Source organism: Drosophila sechellia, chromosome 2R (genome assembly GCF_004382195.2).
Source record: "Drosophila sechellia strain sech25 chromosome 2R, ASM438219v1, whole genome shotgun sequence".
NCBI classification, from domain to species: Eukaryota; Metazoa; Arthropoda; class Insecta; order Diptera; family Drosophilidae; genus Drosophila; species Drosophila sechellia.
Window position 1 is genome coordinate 10,617,870 of NC_045950.1, and position 15,429 is coordinate 10,633,298.

The following is a 15,429-nucleotide window of genomic DNA, read 5'->3' on the forward strand; positions in this document are numbered from 1 at the left end:
CTCTATTCGCGCTCTTTCGGTGCTGCACAACACCTCGGTGGCAGTGTTGCTCAAGTCGCGACCGCCGTCGATTTTTAGCAGCTAAAGATGTTTTGTGTGTGTTTGTTTAATGTTTCTGTTGTTCAAGAGCGCAAAACAAATGTGTAAACTCAATGGAAATGAAGTGAATAAGTGAGCTGAATGTGTGCGCGCAATGCAGTTCCTCGTGAAAAGCGAGGATCGAACCCTGCCGCCCCCCCGCCTCATTAAACGCGCCAGGAAATGAGAAATCATAATAGATTATGAACGAATAAAGCGGAATGTACATGTGTTTGCCTCCGCAATGTGTGTGTAACAAATAACAACAAATTCTGGCCATGTTATCTATTAGTTGAAGAGTGAATCCAGTGGCCAAATAAAACGAAATAACCAAAATCGAAAATGCGTGATAACTAGTGTAAATTCGTGTTGTTGTTGTTGTTGTCGGAACCCCCGCCTCTCTCTCTCTCACTCTCTGCCGCAGACACACACACACGCACGCTCTCCCACTCACACAAACACACGCACACCCATACAGCATCCCCGGAAAATAAATAAAAGTAAATAATAATATAAATCAAAATTATTGCGGATCTTAAGGCTTTGGATAAACTAAAACCACAAAATGCAGGCCAAAAAGCGTTATATTTTGGTCTTCGTTTCCTGCGCTTTTTTGGCCTACGCCTATTTCGGTGGCTATCGCCTGAAAGTCTCGCCATTGAGACCCCGTAGAGCCCAGCACGAATCGGCCAAGGATGGTGGAGTCCAACCCCACGAGCAGTTGCCCAGCTTCCTGGGCACCCACGATCTGCAGGAACTCCAACTGCTGCAGAGCAATCAATCGAAGAGTTGGGAGAGCTCCAAGCACCTGGTTACCCGTAAACCCGACTGCCGCATGGAGACCTGTTTCGATTTTACCCGCTGTTATGATCGCTTTTTGGTCTATATCTATCCACCGGAACCACTCAACTCACTGGGCGCTGCTCCGCCCACCTCGGCCAACTATCAAAAGATACTCACTGCCATCCAGGAATCGAGATACTATACCAGTGATCCCACGGCCGCCTGTCTCTTTGTGCTCGGTATCGATACCCTGGATCGGGATTCGCTATCCGAGGATTATGTTCGGAATGTGCCATCCAGACTGGCGAGATTGCCATATTGGAACAATGGCCGGAACCACATCATCTTCAATCTGTACTCGGGCACTTGGCCGGATTACGCGGAGAACTCATTGGGTTTCGATGCGGGCGAGGCCATTTTGGCCAAGGCCAGCATGGGAGTGCTCCAACTGCGACACGGATTCGACGTCAGCATCCCGCTCTTCCACAAGCAATTCCCGCTGAGGGCCGGCGCCACAGGAACCGTGCAGTCCAACAATTTCCCCGCCAACAAGAAGTATCTGCTGGCCTTCAAAGGAAAGCGGTAAGTGAATAAGGATCTTACGTGTTTCAAGTTCTCATGGGGTTTGGCCAATTTGAACGAACAGGTCATAGGTCACAGTTTGAAACTTACAGTTTAAAAATGCATAGAAACTATTAGCCTTAGAAAGTTATCCATTTATAGAAGAAACGCTATTCTTTAATAAGTAATATAACTAAACAAACGGGTTTGCTGCACTTTTGTGTTGCTCTTTCTTTCTATTCAACGTTATTAGATGCTTAGATTGATTAATATATAGTTTTGTATAAAACTCGTTATTGTTAATATGCACAACTTGTGGAAAACTAACAAACAAACCCTCAATAAAAATGTATATATTCATTCAATGGGTATTATTGCAAATGGGAATATGAATTTGAATACAAAGGCATTCTCATTTTCATTTTATATATTTAATTCCGTTAATAGCGATTTATCAATACCAAAATGTAAATGTATAAATATTTAAAATTTTAAATGAAAATCAATGAAAAGATAAGTACAAGTACAAGTGTATTGTTGAATAACTTTTCAGATTTCAAAGCAGTGCGATCAGATAAATTACCCTTTTTTTATCCTGGAACTGTAAAGCGCTCAGAATTATTTGGTGGGAAAAGTCATTTGCTTAAAAGCAATTCTTAAATCCTCAAAGGGAAATTATAAGCGAAGCAGAATTGAAAAATGAAAAGCAGTGAAAATCCAGGAAATCCAAACATTTCTCAAGCTTATATTTAGGGATTTAATCACTTAAACTGTATGCAAAATGATTATTAGTATTAAATCAAAAAAGGCAGCTCCCAGAATATGGCCAATTTTGGAAAATTCATTGTACCGCCCTGGGCGGAAAAATACACTCGAGTCTTAAATTCCACACCAATCGAAAAAACTCCCATTTGAACCCGTCGTCTGGGTTAGTCAGGCGGCAAATTGCAGGTTGCATCTATCGTTGCCAATCCTTTAGGCCGCCCCAAAAAAACACAGGCTGAAGCCAGAGGAGCAAATGCGAAAACCCAATCGAAATCCGAAACGTTTCACTATTCGAGTTTCAGGCCCCCATTTCCTTTTTTTTTTTGTTTTGTTTCTGTTGTGGGGGGCCATTCAAATTGAAAAATTGTCTAGCAACGCGTCATTCGTCATGTCCTTCCATATTCCAAGTTGCTAGTTGCTCCTCGTTTTGGGCCTCGTGGGTCCTTGGTGTCCTGGATCCTGTTTTCTGTTTTTCTGCCGTTGCCAGTCTTTTGTTTGTCGCCGCTTTATTCTTGTTTACTCACTTCGGCCGCCCACAACGGCAAAGGATACAACATTGACTGGGATGTCGCTTCCTTTGACATGAAACTCGATTCATTGGGACACAGGAGCAAAATATCAATTTTACCGAGAATATTGCATGGCTAGTGGTTTTGGTTTTCATATAGGAAATATCATACGAAACAATACACCTATGTATTTCATTTAAACTATTAAACAATGTGTATTTAAATATAAGTAAAATATGAATAGTATTATTAACATTTTCTTACGTAGTTTACCTATTTCTTATCATTATACTTCTTTATTAAAGTGTAAATGAAATATTTCTTTTTGTTCAGTGTTGGAAGACCCTGTACACCTGACCTTTGTCCTATACGTGAGGTGATTGTAGGTGGGCGGTGGGTGGCTGGTTGTTTACGGCTGGGACCCCTCTATATCACCTGATATCCACGTGGCGACATGAGCTCATTGTGCCCTAATTTAAAATTGATTTTCGCCCTCACATAGCTTCGACAGCGGAGAACAACTTCAAAATATATCTATGGAAATTCCTCTAGGACAATTGTCATTAAGTTAAGTGCTGGTCAACAGCAATTAACACTCTGGCAATTAATGTTGTACAAGTATGTTAGGGAATGACCGTAGTTTTAGTTTAGGGGGCATATGCCTATGTTATATTTAAACTTAGTTTCAAACTTCTTAAAAATCATTAAAAAGAAGTGTTGATTCATAGTTCTTATTGCTTGATATGCACGAACCGCGTTAGAAGTCATAAAACAATTTGCAAACAATATATAAATGGCAGAAAAAGTGTTGAAAATGAGCGTATACAGAATAATAAAGAATTTTTTGCATATATAATGTACATACATATATATATATAGTGTTTTTTGTACCGAGATAACTTTATCAGTTTGAAGGCGAACACCAACAGCAGCGAAATCAGCAAACAGAGTCGTATTAATACTTTCGAGAAGGGAACGCCAAAGTGATGTTAAAGTTGTTAACAACACATACACAACTACGCACTCCTTGGATGGGAATGATGAAAAGGGGCAAGTGGGTGGGTTAAACAACCCCCATTCCCACCCCCACTTCACTTTACACATACAATTAAAAGCAAAAGGGACGACACGTACAAGGCCACTTTACAATTATGCGTCCAAACACCAGCAAGTGCACTGAAAGAAATGATTTTATACTTCAGATATTTAAAGATGATATAATTATATTTCATTGTTGGATATATACTGTTCTTATATAATTTTAAGACAACTTATATTCTTAAGTCATATTTAATTATAACCTACTTAATACATACTTTGTTCATTGTGCATCAATATTGTCGAGCTGAGCAGACGGAAAGAAGCCATACGAAACTAGCCACATATACCAAGGCCGCCTGCCTACCCACCACCACAAAACCACTCCCACTCCCACCACCTACCCACCCATCCTCCACCACCCATCGCCCACATTTACATACCCAGTTGCCTGGACATCCTATTGCGGCTTCGCTTCCCTGGGAAATGTTGGAAAAGTTTTCTTTTTCCCGTTTAATTGCAGGACGCTCACGCTCTCACTTCGTGTGCGTGTGTGTGTGTGAATTGTGGGGAAAGTGGGGAAAAATTATAAGTGAAAGGGGCGTGGAATATAAGCAAAGTGGGGTGTGGCAGAAAGGGGGAAACTGTGCCCCATCTGGGGTCAGAGTTAATCTGCGGTTGGGAGTCTGCGTTTGACATTCTTCTTTGGGGTTTCGGTTTCTGGCTTTTAACGGCGAGATATTGTCTGAGATTCGGGAATATAAACACAGCTGAAACTGGTTCCAATGAGATCATCAATAAGGCAAGATAACTAACTCGGCCATTATCAATCATTGGCCATGATTAGGCTGACTAATCGAAAAAGTGTGCCAAGGTCTTGACAGCTAATTTCAAAGTTTGGTTATCCCGGAATTTTGGGGAAGATCATAACATATTACTTTTTAACTTTATTCATCACTAAATAAAATAACTTTCATTTTGAGTACCATTAACTAATGAAGTCTTTTCTTGTTTTTTTTTGAGGAATCTCGACGCTTGTTCCAATGTAAATATAATGCACTGTTTACTTATCTTTGAAAAACAAGAAGTGGCCAACATTCATTTGACTTACTTAACGTTTAATGAGCTCAGAGCCTCGCAACTTCGATGGCACCCCCATATTGGCATAGAACAAAATCAGCTTGCATGCTTCCCCAGGAAAACCAAAGTTTTTCCCCAAACCCAAGAAAAATCGGCATGTGAAACCTTTTGCCAGGTGCCAACGCCTTCGTTTCGCACGTTCTTAGCTTGGTTTTATTAACCTTTCATATCGCCGTTGATGGTGTGCGAATTTCATATGCTCGGCATATATGGTAAGATATATATATGTACAAACGTATTACCTGGCGGGGGAAACATACTCATTCGCTATCAATAACTTGGCTGGCTTCTTGTGACAATTGCTTGCCGCTTAACTGAAACTTGATGGGTCTTTTTACGAGTGACTTTCCGCAATTAGAGGAAAAACTTCACCCTGCCGGCAAGCAATTCACCTTGAGGAGCACAGCAAGTTGTGCTCATAATTTGGTTTCCCTCCAATTAGCGGAGAAACGAGGGCGCTTCCAACTCACTTCGCATTTGGCAATTTTTTATTATTACTTTTTCGGAACTTTGTTGATTTTAAAAGCAGCCTTTTCGATTGACTCGAAGCTAACATCTGTGCGATTTGTTTTCTTTTTTGGTCATATATGTACATATAGATACTATATATAGTACAACCAGGGCTTCTGACATTTTGAATTCGCTGCACATGTCCATCTATTGCTCTAAGGGATGTTGGCTTCTGGTTTTTGCTGGTTTAGTTGGCTTTGAGTTTCATTCGGTTGGGGATTTGGCCCTGGATGTGGATTTAGATGTCGGTTGGCTGTTGGATGCTGTTGCGCAGCATGCGTAGTTGGTCATGCCAAATTGCAATTGCATTTTACTGGCAAACATTTTTTGTTGCCACTTTTCCAGCGAACCCACAGCAACCCCCCACCCAATCCGCAAATCGCTCAAATCAATTCGTTGTGGCTCGTATTCGGTTCTATTTCATTGCGATTCGATTTACTCTGCCTTTGCTGTGGCTTTAAATTAGCTTTCAACTGGGTGCGAGCTTTAAACTTAATTAATTTTCCACAAATTCGATCTGCTCTTCGATTGCCTGTGGCCTTGGGGAAATTTCCGGTTACTGCAAAATCTAATCAAAATCACGAAACTTGCAAGAAACTTGCACCTGAATGTTGTAAGAAAGAAATTCGAAATAATAACGAACAGGAATTGCTGTTCGTTGCCATTGTTTCCGATTCAGTTGCATTCCAATTATGGTTTTCCTATAATTCAATCTGCTCATTTAAAAGATAAATTTTAATTTCGTATGTATCAATTCATTTCCATCACTCAGGATGATTCAATTATAATTCTCCATTAATTATATTGCGCACAATTTTCGGTTTAAATTTCTTTAATATGCATGTTAAGCATAATTATTCATTGTGTTAAATAAATAATTCAAATCAGAGACAATGATTAATTTCATTTTATTGCCACCGAAGGTATCTAACTGAACATAACCAATAATATTTATGTTTAAGTAGGATATTAAATATTTGTTTAATAGCCAAGAGAAGTTCAGTCATAAAGCACATTCCTGGGTATATGCCCTCCATATTCCCACCCCAGTTGTTCGAGACCCATGCTCTAAATCTATGCCGACGAATTGAATTGATTATGGCCCGGAATTTCAGCTCTCTGGCCCTAAAGATGCGAATAACCAGACGAGTGGTAGATGGTTCGGGTTACCGGGCAACTTTATCGGGCGGAAGATGGAAGAGGCGCCCAGAATTCGCCCAAGTACTCGCTACTTATGACGTGTAAGCGGCTCAAACAGTTTATGCGATTTTTAGCTTTATTGACGGCACGTGCCGAAACGGCCAAAGAAGAGACTGATGGTATCCACCCAGAACACAGAACGTGTGAAATACTATCCGCTCCGCCACCACCGGGCCACAATCTCGTCTGACCCACCCGATCGACGCAACCCAATGGCCGTTTTTCCTTGAGAAACTCATTATCAATGAACCCGGCTCGTCGAGGTTATCGCACTGGAATTCCGCGTGCATCTCATTTCGGATTTGCGACAGCCGCGAGCCATTTTAAAAAACAGTTCCTAAATTGTCTCGAAATTCAGCTTTCGGCGGCACCCTCCGACACTAAGTGTCCACTAAGTGACATTAGTTGGCATTTTTCCTCTCATTTTCCTCTTTTTTTCGATTTCGGAATTTTCTCCACTGACTTATTCAGATTTCCTTTGTGCTCGGGGCTCAGGGTCAGCGAAGTATGCGTGTTTGTGTGCCAAATAAATGCCAATAAAACAGTGAAGCCAACTTGATGACCATAAATAAGTTTTATGCTCAATATTTTCGGCTGCGTCAAATTAAATAGCGAGGAATATCATATTAAAAAAGAACAAGAGATAAGCTATCCTCGACTACCAGATACCCTGCACTCAGCTAGTGGTATCTGAAGAAATATGAACAAGGAAGAAGACATGACTTGGAAGTGGTCAAATGTTTCTTACATAAAAAGAGTGCCAACTTAAACTCAATTAACATACCCACACATATAAACCACAAAAGTTTTTTCCCACAAAAATCTTTTGGTTTCAAACTTTAAGCGCTTATTCGAAAAGAATTCCGCATGAAAAGGAAAAGCAAGTAAGATTCTAGGCTCTCGTTTCAAACTATTATTCAATTTTACCCAAGTGGCACCCAAAACGAGGATGCAGTGCATCAGAGATCGGGAAACCACTGAAGCCAGCAAACAATTCACCCCCCACTCAACCCCGCTTTGGAATTTCATTTTGAGAATATAATTCTACGTACGGTTGGTGCGGCATTAAAGAAGTAAAAAAAACATTTCATTTTAATCTCATTTCGCAATGAGTCATAATGAAGTGGAATGTGGTTGTGTGTTGAGAGCATGTGGCATGTGTTTTGGGCCAGGATTGCAGAAACTTTGGCCTAAATATGCGAAGGCCCCACGGTTGGTCATCTCTTCTCGTTCTCTTGTTTTCTCTTCGGTGGCTGTAAAAATGTTTTTAATTATGCCTATGTGTGCGAAACTCTCTGTGTGTGTGAGTATGTGTGTGTGTGTGTTAGCCCTTTCACTTGGATTGACTCGAGCCCATATGGCGCGAAATGGATTTCGTGAGCCAAAATGCCAAAAACATTACCTGAAATGGCAAAAAAAACTATCATAAAAGCATAAAGATTTTCTGAAGCTACTCATAATTTCTTGTTTTTTTATTTAATTTATTTATTAGGCATACGGCGAAGTCTTGGAGCCCCTTTGTGTCCTTCTGATCTATTAATTCAGCCCATTTGGGCTCGCCGGCTAACTATAGTTAGCTTTTTCAAATTTACAGTAATTTTACTACAATTACTAACAATCACATATAACAAATAGGATTTAAGATAAGCGTCAGCTTCTGCTGACCCTTGTCAAAGGAGATCGGGAAATGAGATCCCTCGGTTGCCTTCTGTTGAGCCTCCTTGGTGGGCGAGATCTGTTTAGAGCGCTGGCCAGCCGATTTCTGTGGCTCCAGCCTGTCATGGTATCTGCTCGAGTGCTGGTTTATTTCGTCAAATACCGTTGCGAGTTTCAGGTCTCTGTGCAGGGTGGTGTTTCGAACAAACCACTCGCAGCCGGTGATGAGTCTTGCTACCTTATTTTGAATAGCCTGGATCCGTTTGATGTGGCTCTCGCATGCCAAGCCCCAGATTTGGCACCCACATTTCCAGTTTGGTGCTATGATCTGTTTGTAAATTGTCAGCTTGTTGGATAGCTTCGCCACCTTGGCACGTAGGCGTTTTCTGATGTCGGTCACATGCTTGGCAAATGTGAGTCTGCGATCCAGAAGCACTCCAAGGTACTTTGCTGCGTTCGGTTGTGGTACGGTTGCTTCCTCGATGTAGACGGGCGGTGGCGATCTCCGCTTTAAAGTATAGCAGACGTTGTTGGATTTACTGCTATTGATGCCAATGTTCCAACGTCTTACCCATTCCGAGAACCGGTATGCAAAGTCCTGGATACCATCGGCTGCGTCGTGCTCGCACTGACTTCCCGTAAAGGCTTACATCCGGCTGCAGCATGTCGTGCACAACTTAAAATAGTTCTTTAATTCATATCATATCAGCAATTTTGCAATGCATTCCATCGTCTGTGGCATTCCTCGCTCGCCTTTATGCGGTATCGACTTTTCTGCGATTCCGATAGATTCTTCCAAGCAGCAGCTGCCTTGGAAACGATAACTCTTATCCAAGAGACAGGCAACAAAGACCAGAAAAATACCTTTATCGTGACATCCCTACTTTGTATATGTGGCCAATTATCGTAAGAGACATCATGGCTTAAGGATTTAAGCCACGATTTTTCTTTCTTGAGATAATATGCCACAAATATAATGTACGGGTTCAGGATACAGGCATTTTGCCGTTCTTTGTTCCCTGTCTCTTGGATAAGAGTTATCGTTTCCAAGGCAGCGGCTGCCTGGAAGAATCTATCGAAATCGCAGAAAAATCGATACCGCAAAAAGGCGAGCGAGGAATGCCACATACGATGGAATGCATTGCAAAATTGCTGATATGATATGAATTAAAGAATGATTTTAAGTTGTACTAAAGACAGAGTAAGATAAGCCAACTGTGAATCAAATTGAAAATGTGCTAGGAAATGAATTTAAATTTTGTTCCAGTAAGACATCAAACTGTGACCTTGAAATTGTTCTTATGTTATATATTTATATATCTTAAAGTTTTCTGAAGCTACTCATAATTTCTTGTTTTAATTAAATATTAATTTTAGAATATTTAGCGACTTATACAAATATTTTATAGGGTTTCTTTTATTTAATGTTGAAAACAAACTTAAAATAATTTCTCTTCAATATTACTTTGGTATTATCTTTATCTTTGGCATTTTAAAGTTGCGCCATCCGATACTCTTACTTTTCTAGTTGTAGTGGTAAAACCCGCAGTGACTCTGCCACACGCATACATTTGCAGTGTGGAAATAATATGTCATGTGTGCAGTTTGCAACCAACAACAATAACAAATACAAGAACACGCACAGCTCCTGCTGCAGTGCATTTATTTATGTTTATTTTCAACATTATTTCGCAGCACGCCAAAGTTACGGCTTGGAGTTTGGCTTTAAAGATTCTACCGGTTTTGCCTACTTTGGGGGATCTGTTTTAAATTTATGAGCGAGATATATAAAGGAAGGGGGTGCGGTGGTGTTAATGTAATTATGATAAAATGCGTCACCGCAACGAGTTGAATGGGCTTTTGCCATCCTAAGTTCCCTCACTTCGCGCCACGGTTGTTGAACAAATTTGTTGCCAAAAACACGCAGCAACACTTGAGTACATGCGTTGTGGCAAAAACAATAAATTTATAAACGTTCTCCGCCTGGTTTGCGGAGTTATGCCAACAATAATGGCACAAAACGTTCTCCGAAGTGGGCCAGAAAGTTTCTATGTATAAACCCTGGACGGGGTCCTGACAAATGGGTGCTTTTCAGGGCGCGGAGGTGGGTGGTGGCATCGAGGCTCTTCTGGTCTGCGTACGTGCCTTGGCGGAGGAGTAGGCAAAGGATTTGCCAAAGGACCAGCTAAAATGGGGCGAGAGATGTTGGCTTTTCCGTATGCCTCACCCTGAAAAGTGTACCATTTACCATTTGGCTATCCACTAAAAAAAACGTTTAAAACAGCGATTGGTATTAGCCAAAAATTATTTACATTTTATCTGAATTTAGAATAATTTATAATAATAAGAAATAATAAATTCTCTTATTTTTTTTTAAATAGCCTTGAACACATTTTTAATTAGGAATGTTCTTAAATTCCTTACTTCTCATATTATTTAACATAGTCTTGTACCCATTTTTAATTAAAAAGTTCTTCAATTCCTTACTATTCGATTTAAATAATTAAATGTTTAGCTAATTTCCTCGTTTTTCTTAAAATTAACAGTGAGCCCTACATATGTGCGAAATTGTACAATTTTGTTGGCCGGAAAATCCGCGAAAAATCCAGCTTAGTAATGTCCTTCCATGCAAGGAGAATTGAAGACTTTTACTTCCCTTTCATTTCACCCTTTACCCCACTTCAATGTTTTTGTTGGCCCCAAAAAGTGTATCCATGTGTGTGTTTGTGTGTGTGCTGGAAGCGTTTTGATGTATTCGTGAGTATCTGTGTGTGCCGTGCGGTTATTCCCGCTTGCTAAACAATGAAACTTTATTTGCGATATTACTCCTCACTGCCCTTCTGCCCCTCCGCCCTTCGCCTTTCCTTTCATTTTGGGCCCTGTTGTTATTGCATTTTCATTGTTTGTTATTTACTTTGGCACTTTTGCTCTGTTACAATTTTTAGTTGAGCAACCAACCGACAGACGACGCTGCTGTTATTTATTGCCCAACAACAATAAGAACATAGGGCACACACTCTCACACACACACACAGGCAGAGTGTCGTGGAATCCGCTCACGTTTCAAATAAATTGATTAAATTTCATGACACTTCATCATGCCGCAGCAGCCGCAGCCGGCAACAACAATCAAATTTCCACGCTTTTTGAGCGCTTTTTTGGAGCTTGAACATTTTCACAAAAAGCCTTCTATTAAGGGTTGAATGGGGTCTTTGCACAGCGAAAAAAAAGTACACAAAAGCTTTATTATTTAAATAAAAAATAAAACTCTACTGATTTAGCGTCATTTCAAGATGTAACTTTCAAGTTTATTATTTTTTTTGTATAATTATGTTATTAAGCGTTGAAACCATACATTCTAAATAGCATCTTAACAACACCTATCAAAAACAAATCTTAAAGGATTACAAGCTAGTTTATTATGCAGTTGTATTTAACAATTTATTTAATATTTCTTTCACTTGAATTTGTAAATTTTAATATTTTAAAAAGCAATTCGCCTTGGAATTTTCCCCAGTGCCCAGTGGCGTGCATGTCCCGTTTTGGTGACTTGATTATTATTATTACATATGCAAGCAGGCGTACAAGCTGCCTTTTTCTCCTTAGAGATGTAAAATTGGAACAAAAAAACAGCAGCATACTTCCAGGCGCTAATTAACCAACTTCCCGCTGCTGCCGCCCACCACCCACCGTAATGAATATTTGAAAAGCGTTTTTTAATTGAATTTACACTCATGCCCCTGTATGTTTATATGCGTTACTCGTAAAGTAGAATGGTAAATGGGAATTTGGTATTCGTTGAAAGTTTTCAACTATATAGTAATAGTTCCTAATCAGGATTTTTTATTTTTTTTTATTAATTTTTCCGTAGTTCTTAACTTGTTTTCCGGGCATTAATTTCTCCATGTGTTAAAAATTATCTGAGCGTTTCACCTATTGGTTTTATTTATTTATCTCGTTTCATTTATCTGATTGCTAATATATCCGGCGACTGGTTTATCTGAAAGTTGCAACTGATATACATTATTACAGCAAGGGTATATTGTATCTATATCTCCCTTGCCGTAACACTGTTAAGTGACGGGTATCTGATAGTCGAGGAACTCGCCTTTAGCTTGCACTCTTGCTTTATTTTTACTTATTTCCCTAACATTTGTCTTTTGGCTTCTGAAACAACAAACACCATCTGCCTAAGTGAAAATGTATAATCAAAAAAAATTCTGAAACGCAAACATATAATCAAATTAAAAAGCCAGCTACCCACACATACACGTTTATATGTGTGTGTGTGCATTTGATTTAATTAAATTTTTTCGGTCGTTCCCATTTATTTATTTAGCTCTTTGCTGGATGTTGGGCAAATGAACTGCATAAAAGAGAAAACCCAAAAAGAGCTGAACCAAAAATAAAAATAAATACTCTTGTCATTGTATCCAAAATCTAAAAATAATAGGAAAAATAGGTAAAATAATATACAACTTAAACAAACTACTAAAAAATTGCCAATAAAATAATTTTCTAAAATGTTTTTTTTTTATTTTCCTATATTGAAACGGCAAAGTTAAGTCCCAATATGAAAACTTTAAGATATATAAATATATAACATAGGAACAATTTCAAGGTAACAGTTTGATGTCTTCCTGGAACAAAATTTAAATTCATTTCCTAGCACATTTTGAATTTGATCACAGTTGGCTTATCTTACTCTGTCTTTAGAACAACTTAAAATCATTCTTTAATTCATATCATATCAGCAATTTTGCAATGCATTCCATCGTCTGTGGCATTCCTCGCTCGCCTTTTTGCGGTATCGATTTTTCTGCGATTTCGATAGATTCTTCCAGGCAGCCGCTGCCTTGGAAACGATAACTCTTATCCAAGAGACAGGGAACAAAGAACGGCAAAATGCCTGTATCCTGAACCCGTACATTATATTTGTGGCATATTATCTCAAGAAAGAAAAATCGTGGCTTAAATCCTTAAGCCATGATGTCTCTTACGATAATTGGCCACATATACAAAGTAGGGATGTCACGATAAAGGTATTTTTCTGGTCTTTGTTGCCTGTCTCTTGGATAAGAGTTATCGTTTCCAAGGCAGCTGCTGCTTGGAAGAATCTATCGGAATCGCAGAAAAGTCGATACCGCATAAAGGCGAGCGAGGAATGCCACAGACGATGGAATGCATTGCAAAATTGCTGATATGATATGAATTAAAGAACTATTTTAAGTTGTGCACGACATGCTGCAGCCGGATGTAAGCCTTTACGGGAAGTCAGTGTTGGCCACATTTGCCGATGACGTGTGCGTCACCTACAGGTCCCGATGCGAGCACGACGCAGCCGATGGTATCCAGGACTTTGCATACCGGTTCTCGGAATGGGTAAGACGTTGGAACATTGGCATCAATAGCAGTAAATCCAACAACGTCTGCTATACTTTAAAGCGGAGATCGCCACCGCCCGTCTACATCGAGGAAGCAACCGTACCACAACCGAACGCAGCAAAGTACCTTGGAGTGCTTTTGGATCGCAGACTCACATTTGCCAAGCATGTGACCGACATCAGAAAACGCCTACGTGCCAAGGTGGCGAAGCTATCCAACAAGCTGACAATTTACAAACAGATCATAGCACCAAACTGGAAGTGTGGGTGCCAAATCTGGGGCTTGGCATGCGAGAGCCACATCAAACGGATCCAGGCTATTCAAAATAAGGTAGCAAGACTCATCACCGGCTGCGAGTGGTTTGTTCGAAACACCACCCTGCACAGAGACCTGAAACTCGCAACGGTATTTGACGAAATAAACCAGCACTCGAGCAGATACCATGACAGGCTGGAGCCACAGAAATCGGCTGGCCAGCGCTCTAAACAGATCTCGCCCACCAAGGAGGCTCAACAGAAGGCAACCGAGGGATCTCATTTCCCGATCTCCTTTGACAAGGGTCAGCAGAAGCTGACGCTTATCTTAAATCCTATTTGTTATATGTGATTGTTAGTAATTGTAGTAAAATTACTGTAAATTTGAAAAAGCTAAATATAGTTAGTCGGCGAGCCCAAATGGGCTGAATTAATAGATAAGAAGGACATAAAGGGGCTCCAAGACTTCGCCGTATGCCTTAATAAATAAATTAAATAAAAAAAAGGGAAAGCCGAAGAAGTATTTGTAAATAAGTGAAAAGAACTTATTTGGGTTATTTGAACCTTTTTCCGGATCTATGGGCCAACGTTTGCATTTGAACTTTGAAGTGAAAAACCAGACATTCATATCATCAGGTCATTCGTTTGGCGTCTGCTGTTAACGACGAAAATTAATTGTGCGCAAGTATTTTGTAAATAAATATACTTCACAGTATTCAACACTGGTTGTAATATATCAAAATATGAAGTAAAATAGGTATATAATTTAAACTTTCAAAAAGAGTATCTAAAATAATTAATATATTAATATGACGGAAGTGTAATTTAGCTGACATACCCCACTTTGTAATGACTTTCAAATTCCAAAATCAGCCCCTAAAATTCAAGCTATTTTCCTTTCGACCACGGAGAACTCCAAAGCCATCAGGCTCTGGGCCAAATCTCATCAAAGTTAGCTTCATTTTGGCACTTGACGTTCACTTTCTGGTCCGCTCGCATTTCTAACATATTTTCAACTTCTATACACCACTGTTAATGTAATTTCATTTCACGCTTTTTCTGCGCTCCATCTTTTCGCGCTGGCCCCATGGAATTTGTGAAGGACTTTTCATGTGGATAATTAAGCAAAATACCAACAAAAAGCGGGCAGCAAATACCATAAAAGGGCAAAAATGGAAAATAAGCCAGGGAAAAAAGAGCCAAAGCACAAATTGTTTATGTATGTTTTCCCCTTCTTTTTTTTTTGTTTCTTTCATATTAAATTGCTTTTTATTTATTTTTTTCTTAATGCTCAAAGAACTTTATTTGCGGTTGAGCATCGGGTTCTTCTAGAATTTATTTACTTGCCCTTTTTGTTTGTTGCGCTACCTTTAGATTTTCAGATTGAGATTTTGTAGCTAACTAAGTTAGCTTAGAACACTTGAATTTATTCCAAAACTCTTGAGAAAATTCATCTTTTTTAGAACATAGATATATTTTCTCTCACGATACAAAAAAGCTTCGATTAGACCAACAAATTGCAGCTCTTTCGTCGGTTAATTGAAAGTAGA

At 39.5% G+C, this 15,429-nt stretch overlaps 1 protein-coding gene across 1 annotated transcript in view; it reads left to right on the forward strand.

The window, feature by feature from the left end:
- The first annotated feature begins 528 nt into the window (after nucleotides 1–528).
- The window catches only part of LOC6609157 (exostosin-1), a 64,795-nt gene continuing 49,894 nt past the window's right edge, over nucleotides 529–15,429 (forward strand). The window contains exon 1 of the mRNA XM_002033823.2: nucleotides 529–1,443. Within this exon, the coding sequence (XP_002033859.1) occupies nucleotides 644–1,443 (800 nt within the window). The 5' untranslated portion in view covers nucleotides 529–643. The remainder of the gene's footprint in view (nucleotides 1,444–15,429) is intronic.